The following is a 22,748-nucleotide window of genomic DNA, read 5'->3' as shown; positions in this document are numbered from 1 at the left end:
GTAGTAAGAACAAAGTACCAAAAAAGCCAAAAAAACAAAATAGAAAACTCAACAAATCACTCCACCGAAAAAGCACACCCATATATAAACCCAAACAAAGAAATCCTCTCATATTCATTAAAAAAACCAGAAAGAAAAAAAAAAACATGTCACGTACTCTATTTATTTTCTCCTCCATTATCTATTATTCTATATTAAAATTTAAGTCTTCTACTCTTCTACCCAAACAAGCACCTTTACACTTACCGGTTTTGTGGAGGTAACTAGGTAACCCTTATATTATTTAATTTTTTGTCGTCTTTTTGTACTGATTCCTAAACCATATTATTTAGATTTTTATATGTTTGTGATTATTATTTTATTTTGTGCACATTATTGGTGGTTTATTTTAATTCGTGCAATATCAATTAAATTGATTGGTAGTTTATTTTAATTGTTTAAATAACTATGCTAAAGTATTTGATCAAAGAAAAGTCGTTGCCCGCTCAACCAACTAGTAACACAGATAATGTTGTTAGTGTTGAAGTAGGATCCTCTTTAAAGCGAAGTCACCAAGAAACTGAGGATGGTGGTGTTGAACAACCTACATCAAAGCAGGTTGTGAGTCGTTTACTGCTTTCGATAAACAAAAGTTGATTCATTTTGCTCAACTTTATCTCGATGATTTTTCAGAAATAGATTAAATAGAATTAGCGGTTCAGCTTGAGAATTATATCATTGATGTACGTTCCGATACTAAGTTTGATAAAGTAAATGGAATTAGCAATCTAGCCAAAAAAATGGTTGAGACGATAAAAGACATTGTGTACCCACTTGTGTATTTGTTGATTAAATTGGCGCTAATTTTACCTGTTGCTACTGCTACCGTGGAGAGGGCATTTTCTGCTATGAATATCATAAAGAATCGTCTATGCAATCGGATGGCGGATGAATGGTTGAATGATCATTTAATAACATATATTGAAAAAGAAGTTTTTGATAGCATTGATACCGAATTAATCTTGCAACGCTTCCAAAAAATAAAGGATGACAAAAAAGAAGGCCGCGCCGAGGACAACTATGAAGAAGTGCTTGTTTAGATTGAATTATTTTTTTATTTTCTTATTTTTTTTATATTATATTTATTACAATCATTTTATATGATTTTTTTTTATGTTTGAAATATATTTGTTTTGTGATCGGGTTTGAATTTTTAGTTAAAAAAAAAATGTATTTATTATTATTATTTTTTTTTTTTTTTTATTTTTGCTTGGTTTCTAGGTGGCTCACTCACTTAAATTCCTGGCTCCGCCACTGACATGAAGGCTTAAGATTTGAATTAGTTTAAAAAACTAAAGACCAATGTAAATTATGTGCTACTATAAGAAAGATAATGTGTTTTTATATAAAGTCAATCTTCAGTCCCCCTATTCAACTTCACCAGATCACTTGCCATTTTCTTCAACTGTTATGCCTTTTTGTAATTAGTACTTTTGTTTGCGTTTATTTTTTGAATTATGGCAAATGATTCATTTATTCATTTTGGTGTGTAAACTATATATATTTGGAAAAAAAGCCGCCTAACGCCTAGCTCGTCTAGGCACTGCCTAGGCGCTCTCCCACCAGCCGAGTACCGCCTAGCGCTTTTTAGAACGTTGAGTGTGGGACAATTGAACTTCTCCCATCCCATTCATTTCTAAATTTCTCATAAATTTTGTTTTGATTCGGGCAATTGCTAGGATTTGGAAGTCAGTTTGAGAAGGCGTTGGAGACTCAAATTTCCAAAAATTATTCTACCTGTCACATTGGCAATCGATTAAACAAATCACAAATGCGTTGATGATGCTCTTAGAAGAATAATCAATGACTCACATGTTAAAGGCACTATAGCCAATTCTCCGTTCATGTTTTTGTGAGATTAGCAAAAATGGGAATGTTGCTGCAGATAGATGTGGTAATTATGCCTTTAAACTGCCTAGTAACAAGTTATTCTTGTTTAAGGGAAAACTCACTTGGGTTACTAAGTGAGATATACCCTTAATGCCTTGTACTAGAGTGGTTTCTTAACAAGGACCTGCAAATGATTGGTGGATCAGTGGATGCATACGATGCCTACTTAGTAGGTGTGTTATGTATTTCAGAAGGATTTGACACCCTTCTCTGGTATGTACTGAACTTTATTGCAACAGTATTTTACATATCAATATAATTTGCTCCTGTTACAGTATTTTACATAGGAACATGTATGTGGCCACACATACATACATAGGTGCATGCCACTACACAAGTCTTCTTTATAAATCTGCATATCAGAACCTATGACTAACACTTGTTAACTTACACAAATAACTTTTGAGTTGCATAAATGCCAACTCCTTAAATAACACACTTTTGGTCTTGGGATTTCAAAATTCTGCTTAATAATTAGAATCCAAGACAAAAGGTGTTTTTTAGTGAGGTGGCATGTGTACAACTCACAACTGTGTTGCCTGCTAGCATTCCTCTTCATTATGTGCTACATGCAGACACTCAATGACCCTTTCAAGTTGTCTCTCACAACAAAACACATAAGGTGACCAGTTTTGCTACTACGTTAATAAACAATTAAAAACTAGACAGTAAGATGTACTATAAGAAATATAACACTGGAAACTGAAGTGTAATTACCTTTAAATGGTGATATGCCTCAGAGCCCATTTGCAATGCCTCTTCAAAAGTACTAGCACCAATAGGAAGAATCATAATGCCCTGTTATTATTTCAAGTGTCATTTTCCATCACAATGGATTTGTAAGTAAGCATATTAGAAGAATTATTTGCATTTTAAAAGTTGAATCCTACATAACAAGGGCACTCCGGTTCCTAAGAATTTGCTACCTTGGCACTGTACTGTACCCCACATGTTGGACATGTATTGACACACTTCAAAGATTCTTTGCAACATTTGTATGAGGATCAATGTGTATAACACTGAGTACACGTGTTAGACACCTCTAGATGTGTGAGGTTGTTGTATATGTGCTTTGGTTTCTGGTTTCACCATTTCTGTCATTACATTGGAAAAGTTGTTTATTTAATTCCAAAGTTGAATCCAATGTCAACCGTAGAGTAAGTAAACTTTTTTTTTTTCAACTTCTAAGAATATCATAATATGTAATGGGCTACCAAACTGGACAATTCATGGTTATCATTTTATTGAGGACTTGATGAGATTTCTTTTCGGGTTGTATAAAGATTTTTTTTTCTTTTCTGCAAAATATTTTTAGGTTTCTACAGATATCATTTTCATTTTCCCTTTTTGCAGATCATCTCTATTTACTTTTTTCGTTAATTTTAATGAAATATCATTTTAACTATGTTACATGGGCATGCCATATTTTAAAAATATCCGTGTCAGATACGTATCCCCGTGTCCGTGTCAGACACACACGGACACATATAGTATGTAATACACCTCAATTTTTCATATTTCTCCGTATTAGACACTTCATATGTGTCGGAAACGGACACACATATCCGTGTCAATACAACTTAGCATTTTAACAGAAAAAACAACTAAATAATATGAATAATAAAAACTACAAAGAGGATGATCTGCCAAATGGCTGATCTATTCATCAAATCACCGAATCAAACAAATCATCACTATTAATATTTCTTTGCATTCGATAGTTCCATTTGTTGCAAATTCATATGACCATGCAGTTAAAAAAATTACTTTGAACTGTAACCTGAATCTACATAGAGCATACTTGGGCAGACAAATTATTCCCAGCATGTTTTCCACCATTTATAAGAGTGAAGGCAGGAACTGGAAGAACCACACTTGCTTTACCAGATATATCAGCAATGTGCTTGTAAAGAGGAACCTGCAACATGAAAGAATATAAAACAAAACTTGATATAATAAAATAGGATCTCTACAGAAATGAAAATTTATGAGGAATGATTGGACCCAAATCAATACGACTTGCCTCCTTTTCAGCAGCACCAGCTTTGCAAGCAGCAATTGATATGGCCAGTATAGCATTTGCTCCAAGCTCACCCTAAAAAGATAGTAAATATGATGAAATAGCCCGAAATTGTGAGAAGCACTAGATACAAGTTAAAACCAGATTGTCTAAACCTTGTAGAGGGCTATAATGACAGTCACAAAGACTAGAGAATTTTCACAACATTAGAAGCACGTACAAGGCCGATTCTAATCTGCCTTTACTTGGATAAATCCATGAAAAAGCTATCCAAGTAACAACAAACCATATGGTTCTTTTCTATTTCTCAATTGAGTCTCCACCTTTGAGGGATAATTATGGTAAATTCAGATGACATAATAATAGTTTAGCCACCAAAACAATTACATATACTACAATTATCAACTTGTGGATAGTTGCCATTATACTCGGGCATAGAGTAGGCGTCTCACCTTGTTTTCAGTTTTATCCAAATCAATCATGGCTTGATCAATTTGAGACTGAACTGTTGGGTCCAGTCCAATCAAAGCTTCAGCAATTTTCTCATTCACATTCTTAACAGCTCTAGAAACTCCCATACCAAGAAACTTCCCTTTCTCTCCATCTCTTAATTCAACTGCCCCATACCTGACAAATTACAATACACACATAAAAAAAAAATGTCCATAACAATAAAACTAAAAACGATGGGCATACATACAATCCAGTAGACGCGCCACCGGGGGCAGCAGCACGGTACATTCCTTTATTTGTATACAAATCGACCTCGACCGTAGGAATGCCTCTACTGTCAATAATCTGTCTAGCTTTAATCTTTGTGATTACGCAACGTATGCCTTTCCTCATATGATTTGACTTCAAGAATAATAAAATAAAATAAAACTATTAAACAAAAAAGAATTTATATTAAATAATAATAATAATGAGAGAGAGAGAGAATGGAAGGAGTTATTATTACAATGAATAATACGGGGTCTGGAGATTTAGTTCTAACAGCAGCATTTACGGCATCTTCGATTTTCCTAGAGAGAGTGTGCTTGTCTAGATATTCTTGTACAGACATTTTTTTTTTTTTTTTTTTTTTTTTTTTTTTTTCAAAAAACAAAATTAACGAAATGGTGGTAGGTTGCCTCGAGGGAGGAATGTTGGAACTCGGTTTAGGGGTTATAAAAGGGTCGGCCCGGGCTAGCCCCCCGCTCAAACCATAAAAGTCCTCCTGACTGAGTGCCGGGTCGAATATGGTCTACATGAAAACTCAAGCGCTTAACCAGCCCTCGACCCTTAGTTTGGCCAAATAAGAGCCGGGTTGGGCCCGATCTAATTATATTTTACTAGTTTAATTTTTTTTTTGTAATTTTTTATTTATTTTTATCATACTTTGATTATGTATATCAATTTTAATATACAAAACTAATTCTTATGTCTTTAGAAAATATATATATATATAGTATAAGATATTATATTTTTAAAGCATCTATATTTTTCATACTTAACTATGTTGTTAGGTTGAATTTACTTTTATGTATGACTTATATACCTATCATTACATCAATTACAAAAACCGTATATGTTATGTTATAATCTATCCCCTATTGAAAACTAATTTAGTGATTTTTTTGTATACAACTTAGATAATTACAGTATAATACATAAATATAATGTAAAACAACAAGAAAACATATGAGAGTCAAGTGAGGGCTGGTGAGGGCTTAATGAGGGTCGGGCTTATGCTTCAGAACCTAGGTTCTAGCCCGCTCTTTATAAGCATGAGGGTCGGGTTGGGCCGCCCCTCAAATCTGTGAGGCCAACTTTTGAGGGGCGGGTTGAGGGCCTGAAGCCCTGAAGGCCAACTTATCACCCCTAACTCAGTTGGCTGTCATTGGGTACCCATTAACTTGAGCTGAAACCAGAATAAGAAAAAATAAGGTCCGGAGCCTAGTCCAGTTTTGTTTGGCTCGGGCTTAAAAAAACAGACGCTGAGAGCAATCACCAATGGGGCCTGGATACAAGCTTTTATCAGCCTCCCTCCAATATTAGCATCCAAGATATGTCTTAATTTCTATTTCTATGGATGTTTAAATGAGCCCAAACCCGAACCCTTTAAATGCAGCATCATAGTTAGCCATTTGTAATGTGGTAAAAATTCGATACCGAAAATATTCAAATAAAATTCGAGCTTTGATAAGAATTCATTTTTTCAATTCGGATTTAAAAAATGGAAACGGCAAAAGTCCGGGCTCATAATTAATTCGAGAATAATACGAAACTAAAAAAAAAAAAAAAAAAAAAAAAGAAAATTTGACAATATACTCAGTAAACTTATAGTGAAAATACGAATAATTTGCGAATTAATGATTTCTTGCCGAATTAACGAATTATTCCGTATCATTGAAAAATACGATATTTTTAAACGTTTTCCGAATTAAACGAATAATTCACCAAATTGCTAACTATGCTCAGTACCTGATTTTTTGGGCTTATTTCACGGGTTTTAAAAGAGCAGATACATTCTCAATTGGAACACCCACCAATTTAGGGCATCACCAATGAGACCTTCCTTTAAAGCTGTTTCTATTTATATCACATTTATAGAGGGTTTGGTCATTTCGCGAAATAAAAAAAATAAAAAATAAAAAAATATATATATATATATATTTATCATAGTAACTTTAGTTGAGTGCCAGGCAACGAAGTTGGTCAGGGTTGTTCATGTATTGGGAAATATCCCCACCAACATTTTGTTAGTAGTTTTTTCAACTTTTGTTACCAAATTTTAAAAGGAAAATAAACTACAGTGAAATGTTTATGTGAGAGAATAATATCCACATCCTGTGAATATCAAACATGTGTCCAGCACAACATTCATACAAACTGACCTCTAGTAACTTCGCCTCACCAATAGGGAGGTCGTCCCTTCAGTTCGAACCAGTAGCGACCTCTAGAAAGCTCGCACCTGCTAATACTACAACGGCTAATAACTTACACCACAGTTGTCACCATTAAGATCGGAGCTTCAGATGCACACTCCATTAAACCTCTATTACTCGCCATCATGGCTCGTTGAACGACTTCAAGTCAAGATTTTGACCTGACACAGGAGAGGATGAAATGCGGGCAACTTGCTTAATAAAGAAAAAAGGAACTACGTTTGACTTGATTCAAGTTGCACCCAAGAACTTGATATGTAGGCAGCTTTACATCTATCACGACCTATACAAATCAAGCCCTTATAGTTTACAATGGGACTTGAACCCAAAACTTATAGGTCTTGGGCTATACACACTTCCACCATGCAAATTTCACAAGAACTGAAGGTTAATACAAGATTTAAGTTTAATTTTAGAGGTCAGCATTTTAGGACACAAAATATAAGGGTCCTCTATGTCCCCTTTCTTCTCTATACCAATGCTCAAAATATCGATATCGATGAATATATCGGTGTACCCAAAAACCGATATATATCGAATATATAGGATATATCCATTTTTTTGGTAACCAGTCCAAACTATTTAAAATATCATAAATATCAGATATATCGAAAATATCGGATTTATATTAAAAAATGGTCAAAAAATCAACCGATATATATCATAAATATTAGATATATCGATTATATCGGCGATATAAAATTTTATATCGGAAATTCCGATATATATTGGGAAGAAAAGGATTCTATATTCGGTGGATATATATCGGAAATATCGATGTCGGTGTACCAAACTACCGATATATATCGGATATATCGGCGATATTTTGGTCAATGCTCTGTACATGTTTTTAAAACGCTGGTGTGGCCTTCTATTTTGAGGGCCTGCATTGGTAATGCCGTTAAGGATTTTGTTCCTCTTTATTGGGTCTCTTGAAGCCGATGTGTCCCTCCAAAATTCTGACGTGGGCCTGGGTTTTAAAGGCCTGCATTGGTGATGCCCTGACAATGTCCTCTATATCCAACAGTGTTTTTTCCTGTGTCCATGTCAAGCTAAGGCATGTCAATGTAGTTGTGCATTTGGATCTTTTTGACTTTTTATAGTAAAGGAATTTCAAAATTATTATTTCTAGCAGATGTCTCGAATGACATGGGACTCTGGTGTTTCCCTGGCTTACACCATCGAGAGTATGAGCATTCTCTATGCCTATATATGTATAACCAAACGAATTAAAAGGCTTGTAATGTCTCCTAAAGTGATCTGAGTGACCTGAGCTAAAACAATAATGAGCGGAACGATTCCCTCTCAAATGTAAAAGATCTTGGATAAGTAGTCGTTGCATGCTATAATGTTCAGAAATGCAGTGCAACTGCGAAATGATTAATAGTTTAGTACAGAGTTTGGTGCATAAAATTAAGTGGTAAGTTTCCTCAAAGTCTGCATTTAATGAAGGAAGGGAATCCCTACAACTGGTCAAGTGTCATATAATGCTCAGAAATGCAGTGCAACAAGCATTCATCCTAGGGCTGCTGCTACAGCCTTGAAGTTGCTTCAGGGCCGTGTTCCCACTGATGATCAGATACAAAAACAGGTTTTCATTTCGTTTCCTGTTGCATGGTATGTTGAAATTTGACAATGAAACTCTACAACACTTGATATTCAGCTGCGCTTTTGCAAATCAACTGTGACATATTGGTCTAGAGGCGTAGAGCCGCACAAATGTCTTGAACAATCAACTGAATAGGAATTGGGTACAATTGCCCAATTTTCATAAACAATACATGCATTCCAAAACCTTCCAGAGTTCCAGCAACTTCTCCACAATGGTACTTGCCAAACACAACTATAGAACGTATACTTAATTGCAAATACAAGCAAATACAAAAGTACATAAGAGATATGCATCTTAATAAGAAGTAATGTACTAACTTAAAAAGCATGAACAGTTGGAACAAGTCGAAGAGGATCTTTCTTGTGATTGGTTAGCCCAAAAATTTCTGTCACGTCACTCTCCACCCCATTAGGCAGGTCCCAATCAAACCAATATAAGAGATTAGCTAGAATTGATGCCATCGATGTCACAGAAAATAAAATTCCAGGACAGATTCTTCGACCAGCTCCAAATGGGATAAACTCAAAATCTTGGCCTCTAAAATCAACTTGATTATTAATAAACCTCTCTGGAATGAACTGGTCCGGATTATCCCATATCTTCGGGTCCCTTGCTATTGCCCATGCATTGATGATTACTCTTGTTTGAGCAGGAATATGGTAGCCATCTATTGTGGTATTTTCAGTAGGTACTCTTGGAATGATAATTGTAAGAGGAGGATGCAATCTTAAAGTTTCCTTGATCACACAATGCATGTACTCCATACGATTTGTGTCGTCTTCATCCACCATAGATTCTGTTCCAATAGCTGTTCGTACCTCATTTTGTAATTTTTTCAACACTTCAGGGTGATGGAAAAGCTCTGCCAGTATCCATTCCGTAGTTGTTGATGTAGAATCTGTTCCTCCAACAAACAAGTCCTGCGAATAGGTATGAGGTAATTACGCATTATAGTACTTATTCTAATAAATGAAGAAATAACTAGAATAATTTTGCTAAAACATTGTTACATCTTTAAAGTAGTAACCCCCAAAGTCAAAGACCCTAGATCATATAGTGCTAGTTCATGTTCCACACATGTACCCTGGTTGATGCTTTTTTTTTTATGTTGATGACAATCTTGTCTAGTTGTCTTAATGTAATACTGTTTTAATTTGAAAATGAAGTGTTAGAAGATTCTTACAAAGATAAGAGCTCTAAGATTTTCCCTTGTGATTTCACAACCTAATGTAGGATCCATGTGATATTTAATTAAAAGATCCACAAAGTCCCTTGTTTCGTCATCCTCATCTTTCCTAGACTTCAAATGCTCATCGATCACCTCGTCCAAAAACTGAGACATAGCCTTGGAAACCCTTTTCATCTTTTTATGAAGGCCAGTGAGCACATCAATCCATCCCAAAGAAGGAAAGAGATCTTCCACACTAAAATTCCCAATAAGTTCCATCACTTGTTTAGGCAAGTCTGCATACTTAGCACACACTTCCCAACTTTTACCCAAAGTAACTCTTGAAATCAGATTATTAGTAACAGTTACAATCAACTCACTTACATCAACACCACTTCCAAGTGATGATGATTGCCTGATCTTCTCAAGCATTTTGCCTATTTCCTCTTCTCTTATATACCTGAACGATTGGACCCTCTTGACACTCAAGAGGTCCATAACTACAATCTTTCTTACATTCCTCCAGTATTCACCATAAGGTGCAAATGCAATGTCTTTATTACCGTTAAAAAGTTCCTTGGTGGCTGTCGTTATTGGCCTATTGGCAAAAATAACATCGTGAGTCTTCATTATCTCTTTTGCCAAATTTGCAGATGATACAATTACAGTTGGGGTTTGGCCTAGACGTAGTAGCATTAATGGACCATATTTTTCAGAAAGAGCTTGGAGGGATCGGTGAGGCAATTTCCCAAGGCGATGTAAGTGTCCGATGATAGGAAGCTTAGGTGGAGACGGTGGTAATCTCATGGGCTGGCTGGTTCTAATGATCCAAAGAAAAAAGACGAGAGAGAAGAGGAGAAGAAGAGAGAGCGATAAGGGATGGTGCAAGAATGTATCTTTTTGGTTTTCAAGCCACTGTAACACTGCTTGTGGGGGAGCCATTTTTCAATAATAATGGATGCTCACATAGAGTGTTTCATTCATACCTTTACTGCTATATATGAAGAATACCAAACTAAGCTACACTGCTTTTGTCTGCTGATGACTTTCTAGTTTATATTTTATAGAAATTTGTTCTTAAGGTCTTTTTCAGTTGTACTCTTAGATAAATATGTGATACTTTTCTCACTTTAATCAAGGTTCCTATATAGGAGATTGGTGCTTTGTAGCCATCGGACCAACACCAACACGTAGAAGAGTCTTGACGATTTTAACCCATGCATTCAGATTTGGTGTCGTTTCTCTGGTACTAGCTTGTCTTTATGATTACATATTACCAGATGTTCAAGTGTTTGGATGCGGGCTACAAGTTGATATCCCCACATACAGACGACTAAAATAGTTCATAAATATGCTAAGCAACAATTTGGGCGGCATTGGCAGTATTTGATACAAAGGTATCTGGACGACCATTAGATAAATTTTTATATTACCTCATTTGTTTCATTATTCTTGTCCCTCATTATTTTATGCAGGGAGTGACTCTCAAGGACAAAAATGCCGAAAAAGTAACTCTCAAGGACCGGGTAGATGAAAGTTCAAGTATACCCTTGACGCAAAATAAAAAATGGATCGGATAGATGAAATGTCAAGTATACCCCTAACACGAAATAATTAACGGCCCGGCCCAGACGAAACGACCTGGTGTATTTAGTATGAATATTGAATGTTCATAGTCTTTGGGTATAAACATTGATTGGGTATGAACATTGAATGTTCATAGTCCTTGGGTATGAATATTCATTGTTCATAGTGAACATTCAATGTTCATAGTTCTTTGGGTATGAACATTCAATGTTCACAGTCCTTGGGTATGAATATTGATTGGGTATGAACATTCAATGTTCACAGTCCTTGGGTATGAACATTCGATCTTCATAGTCCTTGGATATGAACATTCTATGTCCATAGTGAACATTCAATGTTCATAATCCTTTGGGTATGAACATTGATTGGGTATGAACATTGAATATTCATAGTCCAACATTCAATGTTCATAGTCCTTTTGGTATGAACATTCAATGTTCATACATCAATATATTGTATAAAGTACATTCACCTATTTTGATATGAACAATCATTGTTCATACACCAGCAGAAGGTATGAACACTCATTGTTCATAGTAAAATGACAGAAAGGGTAAAATTGGAAAATATTTATTTTAAATCCGGGTCATTTGTCCTTGAGGGTTATTTTCACGAAAGGGTATAACTGGCATTTAAAAAAAGTAAAATGGCCGGGCCAACTTATTTTGTCCTTGAGGGTTACAAAATTTGAAATCGTGGGTTCGTGAGTTACTAATTTCTAAAATTTGTCCTTGTGAGTTACTCACCAAAATGTGTGTCCTATAGACTTCATTTTCTCAAAAATTGGGTGTTAGGGCCAATTTCTTGTATTTTAGGGTTATAGCGCTAGCATAATATTATCAATCTTTTATCCTCCTAACTTTAACCCCTGTTGCCTTGTTGGAATTTTTTGTACTCCAATGAGTGTAGTAGATTGAGTTAGATGAGAGTAACGACGTATTTTACTACTTGTGAAAGACAATTGAGACTTGGAGTCATTTGAAGTTTACGTACATTAGATTGATATATATCCCAGTTTTCTTTGAATTGGCTTTTGTAAGTGTTTCCTCGTGATATAAGTACAAATAAAAAGCACGCATGCCAAGGTGATATGCAGTTCAATTAGATTTTTAGAATTTTTATTATCTTCTTGCAAAATAGATAATTGTTGTCTGCATGGCCATAGCTGCGCGCTGCAGGGCAGAGATGGATCTACTTCAAGACATGGCATTGTTTTCATATTTAAGCAAATGCTAAATAGCAAACACCCCTCTTAAGAAGGGCTGTCAATGTGCCAGGCCCGATGTCCGATTGAATCCAAACCAATAAGATAGGGACTTAGAACTTAAATGTTATCCGATAAGACTATTGGGCCAGTTATGGACATACCCTCGTCCGACCCGATAACGGCCCGACCCGAAAACTAAAGTTATTTTATTTTATTTTTTTTGAAAAGTTTGCTAGGGTTAAGGCAGACCCCCACCTGTTTATTGCACATAGAGAAACATTACATACCCTCTCTAAGAGTATGATCATTAAAGGAGGTACACATAACATAAGACATCAAGCCTAAAACACTTGAGATTTCTCCTTACATGTACATTCCCGAAGGAACAAACACTGTCAAGAAAACCACAATCAGCAACCCCATCAACCATAGCCTGAGGGACCATCTACCTTCAATCCACAAACCCCAAACAAAGACAAAGAGCAAATACCACTAGGGCGACCTATTGATAATCCATGACGGTACTGCGGCCGTTCAACCCATATCATTAAAGGGAACATAAAAAGACTACAACAAGCATGAAGCCCTCACAAAATTGAGATTAATCATTACACATACCACAAGCAAGTATTCATAGGAATCGTCTCATTTGGTCTCCTACTTTCTAGTCTTCACTTGCTTTACTATCTTAGGATGATCTTTCCTAAGATGCAGTTGCTCTTTCTCATAGTCATAAAAAAAACATCTGCAAGCACAACACACGTATGTGAGTCCCAAAGTGTCATCCTAAAACTCTTTCGTATAATCATCAAGATACCTCTTTTTGGTTTTGGTTAGTGACTTTACCTTCTTCATCATTGCGAGAGTAGGCTCAATTTCTCCAGAAGAACGCTCTTGGATTCTTTTGCTTTTTTTTGGCTTTACAATGGACCAATCCTCTGAAGACGTTTCATACCTCGACCTGCTTTTAGGCAAGTGGTCATTAAATATTTCTTCCTCATAATCTGATAGGTCATCTATATCATTGACCTCCTCATTTTCAGCAACTAACCCTTCATACTATACATATTTCTTTCTCATCTATTGGGTAGTCAGGGAAAAGGAGTAATCATATCTTGGTGACTCTAGATAGGTGTAACCATAATGCTCTCCTCGAGATCTCTTTGGTCCCCAAGAACACCACCTTTCACCTGTGTGATATCGGTTTCTGTATGTGTACATACCACTACACCTGGTGAGATCAAATGAAAGTTACTCGCAATTGCTCCCTGCAATAGGGGAGCAGAGTTCACCCTTATGTTTGATTGTGCTCTACTCAATCTAATTGGTTCATTGTCTTTTGGAGTTTGAGGCTGAGGAGCCGACTCTAAACTCACTCTAAGCAACCCCTGAGAGATACATAAAATGTTTTTCAAATAAGTACTATTAAATTTGTAACTACTAGTATACATAAAATGTTAAGAGGCTTGATGGATTAGTGTTGTAGTGCCATATATAAGGCTTGGGTTTGAGTCTTACTACACTCTATTTTAGTTTTTTTTAGAGAAATAATAAAGAAATACACTATTTCCTTGTTTTTTTTGAGAAATAATAAAAAAATACACAATTTTCATGTAACTTTATTGGACCTAGTCCAGGCCCGAATCTGATCATGTCCAATGGGACATAGACTGGAACTTGGACCTTCTAAATGTAAATATAATTTGGACGGGACTTGGACATAGGTGAGTCATGTTCAAGTCCGGCGCGTTGACAGCCCTACTCTTAAGCACCTCTTAATTATATATGAAATGACCATATTTCTTAGTCAGTGTAAGGGATCCAGGAAACAATTCTTAGACATTTTGCACTTACAGTACATCGTGTGCCGAGAGAAAAGTGCTGAGAACACTGTAGTGATCCGTGGTGGTTAGGAGCTGAGTAAGTTTTTTCTTTCTTTTTTTTTGTGACTATTTGGATGAGTGGACCGACTATTTGTTCTGACAGACTGCCATATACATTGATAGGGTTATATACTAAAAACATTACTTTTGTATTAACTCTAATTCTTTTTTTTTTTGAATGAGAATCATATGGGCAAATGTTATGCATATTATATATGTTTTTAGTTATATGCATGTGTCTAATACTTTATGTTGTAAATAATATGGTGTGAATACACAGAAGATCATATCATCAGTACCTTATAAAGTATAAGTAATCGTTCACAACCTAGATGGATTTGGACAAACCATTAGTACGGTTGTAGTATAATATGGTATTAGTCTAGCTTGACTATATGATTACACTAGTACACTTTGTGTGTATTGAACAGGACTAAGTGAGGTTGTTTCTCATTATACTGACTATATAAGAGAACAAATGCCTCTGTTATTATGAATGTTTGTCCTCCTAATCCAGGTATAATAACGGGCACTTACATGCATTGTACATTGCTTTAAATCATCAATGAGTGAGATTCATTTGTGAATCAACAAACTCGATAGATTGGGTAATGACATTGTATGTAAGGTGTGCTGTTGATTATAGAAGGAATCCATGTCCCGCAAGAAGTCGGGTTGATGATGTCCCCTTGAGGAGCTCAAAAAGATTGTCATGTAAACCATGCAGGTGGATTTATTCCGACATGACAATGAGGTTGAGTGGTACTACTCAAGGACGTAAGAAGTTGATTAATGTAGTTGTCAGTAACTTGACTTAATCAACGGACATTTGATATCTTAAACATGGGGAGATCAACGAGCATATAATATGGAGCCCATAAACGCTGACACGTAATTTGGGATTAGGGCGGTAATGCAACAATGGCTTTTAGTGGAATAAGCCATTTGTTGACGGACTTGGGCCGTGTATTCTGGGCGAACATAGAAAGCCCAAGCCCGTCAGGAGGCCCAACCCTAATTTCTCTTCATGGTCCCTGTTGTAGCCTATAAATAGAATATCCTCTCTCTAGCCGAAATTCACTATTCACTGGATTAGAAAAAGAGGCAAGGAAAGATAGATCCAAAATTGGATATAGCTTTGTGAGAAAGAAGGGGATTGGTAGATCGTTGCCCACACAACGTCCAATCTATTCTAAATGAATACAACAGAAGATCAAGGGGTTGAGTTCGGATTTGATAAAGCTTTGATTCTCAGAGATTACATTTTAGCCAATTCTAAAAGGTATGTTCTCTAATCCAAAATCGTGAGAACCCATTGATTCTGCTGCGCGTGGTTCTCGCAGTTTGTAGAAATATTGATTATGAAAATAACGGTTCCTACAATTGGTATCGGAGCATGTAGATGTTGGTAGATGTAGAACTGTTCTAACATGGTTTTGCAGGCATCTAGACCAACTGTTATGGTCAGAATGATTTCTGGAAAGAAATGCATCGTTTTTAATTTTATTTAAAAATTGATCGTTTTTACAAGTTTTGAATATCAATGGATGTAATTTAAATCACGGTATGTATCGTGTTATTGTTTTTATCATTGATGTAATATATTGTAAAGATCAAAAGATCAAAAAGATCAAGATTTGGATTGGTCTAAATCTGGATCTATTTTTTTTTCCACTAGAGCGCGGGTGGAGCCGAAGTCGTCGGCCTTTGACTGAAGTGAGCACGGTCGCCTTTAATGCCGAAAAGAGAGAAATTGGAAGTGATAGCGCACCGGCCTTGGACCGAGCAAAAGTAGAGCTGGTCGCTACCTGATGATCTTTGAAGTTGTTGAAGGTATGATGCCGCCACGCCTTTATACGTATATTTTGAGCGGGTCGCACCCTTCAAGGCAGAAAGAGAATTTTTTTTTCTCTAAGATGAGATGATTTTGGTTGCTGTTCGGGGGGTCTATGAAGTGATTTCGTGAGGTTTCCAGTGAAGGAAACATGTCATGATTTCTTTTCTTTTTTTTAAAAAAAAAAGAAAAAAAAGAGGGGCGCTGCCCCGAACCCCGTCGAACTTTGCGAAGGCAATCAAAAGAGTTGGGCAAACAGGATGGAGCAATGAATATGGGCCATAATAGTTGGGAATTTGTTTTCCATTTTATTGTTCATATTTGCTTATTCTATATGCATGTTTTTATTTGTGGATGTTTGTTAAAAACTAAGCCCACATGAATAATAAATAACATGGACATAGACCTGACCAGTAAACAGAAAGATCCTCAGTTCTAAATAACTAAGTGGGAGCGGAAATTTAGTTTCATATAAATCCCACGGTCTCCACTATTGGTTTGTTGGTAATGTAATTATACTTGCGCGTCAATTTTAGTGCCTTCCTCCATATCGGATGAGTCTAATTACGGATTACCAGAACAAACTTCTAAATGACAACTATATGAAGTTATTAATGTATGGATTCACATCTCCATCTGAAGGGATTCATTACAAATAATGGACTAAGAAGTTGATTAATGGTATATACTTAGATGCAAGTAATGGTATCCTCCCTATCGGAGTCACTGCTATTATTTGTAGGACCAAAGAAGGTCAGCATTTTAGTTTTACTTGTCTAGATGGCATGTGTCCACTTTAACGAGTGGTGTGCTGTTAAGTTGACGAGAAGTAGAACTAATAAGAAAAACCTCTCTACACGAATGTAGATAGGGTAAACGTCCACACTATCGTGGCTTACTACATCTCGGTGTGTAGGGTGCTGACGGGTTAATTAATTGATTTTTAAGTTAACTCCATAAGTATTTCCACGAATATAGAATGGTAAACGTCCACACTATCGTGGCTTACTACTTCTCGGTGTGGAAGGTGCAAGTGATGGGTTGATTAATTAATTGATTTTTGTTATTAACTCAAGAAGTTTTTGCCCTACATAATAGTTATTTTATGTGATTCTCAGGTTTTCAAAATGGTTACTTTCAACCCACTAGCAACTATTCTTAAGGAAAACAAACTTCTTGGCCCTAATTACATAGACTGAAAACGCAACTTGGATATCGTGTTGACTGCTGAAGAGTACAAATATGTACTCAATGAGGAATTCCCACCTAAGCCTGAAGATATTGCTGGAGAAGAGGAGAAAGAAGCATTTAAGAAGTGGAACAAGGAAGATGAGATGTCGCGGTGTTACATTCTGGCATCTATGTTAGGTGTGCTGCAACATCAGCATCAGGCCATGACCACGGCTTATGATATGATGCTCAATCTCAAGGAACTCTTTGGACACCAGAATAGGGCTACTAGGCAAACTGCCATGAAAAACTTGATGACCACAACTATGACTGAAGGGACTCCTGTAAGGGATCATATACTCAGGATGATGGCTTATCTGAATGAGTTGGAGATCCTTGGAGCTGATATCGATGTGGAAATGCAGGTCGATATCATTCTCATGACACTGCCTGAGAGGTTTGAACAGTTCCGCCTTAACTACAACATGAACAAAAGGTTGTATTCTTTGGCGGAACTGATGACAGAACTTCAGTCAGCTGAGAGTCTCTTTAAGCAGAGTTATGTTCAGGTTTATGCTACTGAGAAGGTTTCTACTTCTATGCCTAATGGCGGAAAGAAGAAGAATAATGTTCAGAAGCATAAGAATATGGCAAAGAAGGGCATGGGACCTCAAGGAGCTGTGAAAAAGCCTAAGGGCAAATGCTACAAGTGAAAGCAGTCAGGACACTGGAAGCCAGATTGTCCTCTTCTCAACAAAGAGAATAATGGAGGTATATCTCATGCACTAGTAGTTTAAACATGTTTAGCGGTGTTATCTACTAGAACCTGGTGTGTAGATACATGAACCACTAACCATGTCTGCATTTCGTTGCAGAGGTTCCAGGAAACCAGAAAACTTAGTGCTGGAGAGATTGCCATATCTTTGGGGATGCTACTGAAAAGAAGTAGCTCATTGGCGATGGGAGATGTTTATTTATCTTTTGGTAGAAATAAGACTAAAGTGTTAAAGAATTGTCTTTATGTGCCTAATTTTAGAAAGAACTTGATTTCAGTTTCTATGTTAATTAAGGATGGATATTCTGTTTCTTTTAAATGACAAGATTGTCATTAAGAAAAATAAACCTTTTATCTGTTCTGGTGCATTAGAAGGCAATTTATACATCATTAATCTTATTCCACCCATAGTGCATTCATTTTTACCCCAAGTAGTATTATTCTAGAAGTATTAAGAGGAGAGACATTAAACTACTTCAGTACCAATTGTACAAGAATAGGAACCACAACGTATCACAAATGACGTACAAGAACAAGAGGTGCTTTGTCGTAGTGGGAGGGTTGTTAGACAACCTGACAGGTGGATTGGTTTGGGAATGTCTTTAGACATAACCTCTAATAACCAAGATCTTGATCCCTGGACCTACAACGAAGCACTCTAAGATAGAGATGTAATATCTTGGCAAAAGGCAATGAATTCTGAGATGGAATCTATGGATTCTAATAAGGTCTGGGAGCTTGTAGAGCCACCCAATGGTGTAAAACCCATTGGATGCAAGTGGGTCTATAAAATGGATGTCAAGACAGCTTTCCTTAATGGAAGTCTGAGGAAACAATCTATATGGAGCAACCAGAAGGATTCATTGAAAAAGGTCAAGAGCATCTTGTTTTGTACAAGAAATTTGATGGAAACGTAGTGGTATTTCTTGTGCTTTATGTAGATGACATCTTACTCATTGGAAATAATGTGAAAGTGTTGTCAGACATAAGGGTATGATTATCAAAGCAATTTGATATGAAGGACTTGGGAGAAGCGGGTCATGTCCTTGGGATCAAAATTATAAGAGATCGCAAGAAAAGGATGTAGTGCTTATCTCAGGCTACCTATATTGACATTGTGTTGACTCGTCTTAGCATGCAAAACTCCAAGAAAGGTTTCTTGCCTTTCAGGCATGGAGTTCCTCTATCAAAGGATATGTGTCCCAATACACCAAAAGAGATAGAGGACATGAAGGCGGTTCCTTATGCTTCGGCTGTAGGAAGCTTAATGTACGCCATGCTATGCACAAGGCTAGACATCTGCTTTACCGTTGGCATGGTTAGCAAATATCAGAAGAACCGAGGACAAGGGCACTGGACTGCGGTAAAACATATATTGAAGTACTTGAAAAGGACTAAGGATTATATGTTAGTGTACGATGCAGATAGTTTGGTTCCCTTAGGGTATACAGTCTACACTATCGTGAACTCTTAAAAGTATTTCCACGAATGAAGAATGGTAAATGTCCACACTATCGTGGATTACTACTTCTCGGTGTGGAGGGTGCTGAAGAGTCAGATAGGGACAAGAGTAAGTCTACCTTAGGTTGTGTGTTTACCTTGTGAGGTGGAGCCATAGTATGGAGGAGTGTCAAGCAGAAATGTTTGTCTGACTCCACCATGGAAGCTGAATATGTGGCACCCATTGAGGCAGCCAAAGAATCAGTTTTGGGTCCGGAACTCTTGTAAGCAAGTAAACACATTGAGCACAAGTACCACCTAGAAAAGAGGAGATGTTTATGTTACCAAGATAGCATCAGAAGATAACCTAGCTGACCCCTTGACAGGCATGTTGAGGGGATGGGAATTAGATGCTTGGCAGAATAACTTTAAGTATAAGTGGGAGATTTGTTAGTAGTATACTAAAAAGTAATGCTTTGAGTATAAGTGGGAGATTGATAGGGTTATATACTAAAAGCATTACTTTTGTATTAATTCTAATTCTTTTTTTTTGAATGAGAATCATATGAGCAAATATTATGCATATTATATATGTTATTAATTATATGCATGTGTCTAATACTTTATGTTGTATATGATATGGTGTGAACACACAGAAGATCATATCATCAGTACCTTATAAAGTATAAGTAATCGTTCACAACCTAGATGGATTTGGACAAACTATTAGTACGGTTGTAGTATAATCTGGTATTAGTCTATCTTGACTATAGGATTACACTAGTACACTTTGTGTGTATTGAACAGGACCAAGTGAGGTTGTTTCTCATTATACTGACTATATAAGAGAACAAACGCCTCTGTTATTATGGATGCTTGTCCTCCTAATCTGGATATAATAACGGGCACTTACATGCATTGTACATTACTTTAAATCATCAATGAGTGAGATTCATTTGTGAATCAACAAACTCGATAGATTGGGTAATGACATTGTATGTAAGGTGTCTTTATTGATTATAGAAGGAACTCCGTCCCCCAAAGAAGTCGGGTTGATGATGTCCCCTTGAGGAGCTCAAAAAGATTGTCATGTAAACCCTGCAGGTGGATTTATTTCGACATGACAATGAGGTTGAGTGGTACTACTCAAGGACGTAAGAAGTTGATTAATGTAGTTGTCAGTAACTTGACTTAATCAACGGACATTTGATATCTTAAACATGGGGAGATCAACGAGCATATAATATGGAGCCCATAAACGCTGACACGTAATTTGGGATTAGGGCGGTAATGCAACAATGGCCTTTAGTGGAATAAGCCATTTGTTGACGGACTTGGGCCGTGTGTTCTGGGCGAACATGGGAAGCCCAAGCCCGTCAGGAGGCCCAACCCTAATTTCTCCTCATGGTCCCTGTTGTAGCCTATAAATAGAATACTCTCTCTCTGGCCGAAATTCACTATTCACTGGATTCGAAAAAGAGGCAAGGAAAGATAGATCCAAAATTGGATCTAGCTTTGTGAGAAAGAAGGGGATTGGTAGATCATTGCCCACACAATGTCCAATCTGTTCTAAAGGAATACAATAGAAGATCAAGGGGTTGATTTCGGATTTGATAAAACTTTGATTCTCAGAGATTACATTTTAGCCGATTCTAAAAGGTATGTTCTCTAATCCAAAATCGTGAGAACCCATTGATTCTGTTGCGCGTGGTTCTCACGGTTTGTAGAAATATTGATTTTGAAAATAACGGTTCCTACAGTGCATGACTACATCCCCTTCATCACAAGAAAATGTTGTTAAACGGCTGCACAAGGTATGTCTCACGAGCAGCTGATGGCTTTAAAACATGTATGTTTGTTGTGACTTGCATTTGACTAAAATTTATTTTACCTATGCCTGTAAAAGTATATATGTGGTACACTCTTCAGCTGTGATTGTACTGGCAAATTTTAAAAAGTTTTCTATGTAGAGTTTGATTTGAATAAAGGGACATGGATGTGGACTTTGTGTTTCAATTCATTCCAGTTTTTAATCCTTTCGAAAAGGATGCAAATCTTCACAGAATTTGCACTTTTGAAATGGCAAAAAGATTTCGTTGCATCCATTCTAAAGGGTTTTGGTGGTCTGAACCCTATCATGTCCAGAAGTCCAGACGCATTCCATGTTTTACCTCAACGTTTACATGAAAAACATTCCATCTTTGCTGGACAACTAAACACCGTACCAACCTACAAAACAAATTAAAGGTTTCCTCTGCCAAAACTTTCTCCATTAATTTTGCCTTTTCTTTTTCTTCTTCCCCTTTTTCTTGGGGCCCTTTTTTCGAACTACCAGATGCTTCACTATCAACAAAAAAAAAAATAAATAAAAAAAAAAAGATGTTACATATTGAACTATAAAATCATAAATGCGTAAAAGTATAGAAGCACCCCCATTTGCACTCTCCCTGTGTAGACTCTGACTCCTAAATGAAAAATGTACATATTTGAACTATTGAAGTATCTACTAATACTAGGATAAGTGCACGTGATTTGCACCTCCATAGCAAAAGCAAAAAAGAAGCTTATCCCACTATACACTGATAAGAGCCCAAAACTGTAGTTTTAACCCCTTAGCAGTCATACTTTTAGACCAATTATGTGAGTAATAAGTAAGAGTTAATACTGATTCACGTGTTTTATGTATTTCGTGCTTCAAAGTCAATTATATGTGCAGGAATGTGCCACTTTGATGAGATAAAGGAGCAATGGTTGGTTACTAAGGAGTTCGGTGATTAAAGGCCAAGATTCAAGAAGACAAAGCCTTTGTAAAGCCCTCGGTCAAAAGATGAAAAGTCAAAGTCCACGCAGTGCAAAATAGTGCACAAAGACAAAGAGAACTTCCGAAGACCATATCTTTGGACTCAGACCTTGAATTGGGCCTACCTTATGTCAAAACGACCGCTCGGAAAGAGCTTTCCAATGGACCAAGCCTTGACCCAATCAGAGGAGTAGAAGTGGATGAAAAGTCTGCTGAAGCCAACGGCAGTGAAGAGGCCTTTTGGATTTGAAAGAATTGAGTTTTTGGCCCGATCCTCCGCCCAAAACATGACTCCAAGCCCATGCACGATTTTTGGATCGAACATATAAAACAAAAGCTTAGCTCTTTGTTAATGGTAGCTAGTTAGACCTAAAATAATATAGATAAATCTAGATC

The 22,748-nt window shown here is 36.6% G+C and overlaps 2 protein-coding genes across 2 annotated transcripts in view; both read right to left on the bottom strand.

Moving 5' to 3' along the window:
• Positions 1–5,128, bottom strand: part of ENOC (cytosolic enolase) — a 29,755-nt gene extending 24,627 nt beyond the window's left edge. Inside the window, exons 1-6 of the mRNA XM_086576755.1 lie at positions 4,908–5,128; positions 4,650–4,804; positions 4,402–4,576; positions 3,953–4,024; positions 3,731–3,847; positions 2,647–2,727 (exon numbers count right to left, since the gene is read on the bottom strand). Of these exons, the coding sequence (XP_086432881.1) occupies positions 2,647–2,727; positions 3,731–3,847; positions 3,953–4,024; positions 4,402–4,576; positions 4,650–4,804; positions 4,908–5,012 (705 nt within the window). The 5' untranslated portion in view covers positions 5,013–5,128. The remainder of the gene's footprint in view (positions 1–2,646; positions 2,728–3,730; positions 3,848–3,952; positions 4,025–4,401; positions 4,577–4,649; positions 4,805–4,907) is intronic.
• A 3,468-nt stretch (positions 5,129–8,596) lies between these two features.
• On the bottom strand, positions 8,597–10,769 carry LOC147481353 (cytochrome P450 71A1-like). Its single transcript, XM_086580560.1, has 2 exons — positions 9,672–10,769; positions 8,597–9,408 (listed from the first exon to the last, which is right to left on the bottom strand). The coding sequence occupies exons 1-2, from the start codon at positions 10,596–10,598 to the stop codon at positions 8,806–8,808; spliced, it is 1,530 nt and encodes a 509-aa protein (XP_086436686.1). The 5' UTR covers positions 10,599–10,769; the 3' UTR covers positions 8,597–8,805.
• Between the last annotated feature and the right edge of the window lie 11,979 nt (positions 10,770–22,748).

Source organism: Coptis chinensis, chromosome 8 (genome assembly GCF_015680905.1).
Source record: "Coptis chinensis isolate HL-2020 chromosome 8, ASM1568090v1, whole genome shotgun sequence".
Classification (NCBI taxonomy): Eukaryota; Viridiplantae; Streptophyta; class Magnoliopsida; order Ranunculales; family Ranunculaceae; genus Coptis; species Coptis chinensis.
This window is presented reverse-complemented; position numbering and strand designations above follow the sequence as displayed.

Excerpts from the sequence above, each read along its gene's own strand:
- LOC147481353 (XM_086580560.1), bottom strand. The coding sequence starts at position 10,598 with ATGGCTCCCCCACAAGCAGTGTTACAGTGGCTTGAAAACCAAAAAGAT. Across the intron at positions 9,409-9,671 it reads ATCTTAGAGCTCTTATCTTT|GACTTGTTTGTTGGAGGAAC; the intron begins GTAAGAATCTTC and ends ACCTATTCGCAG.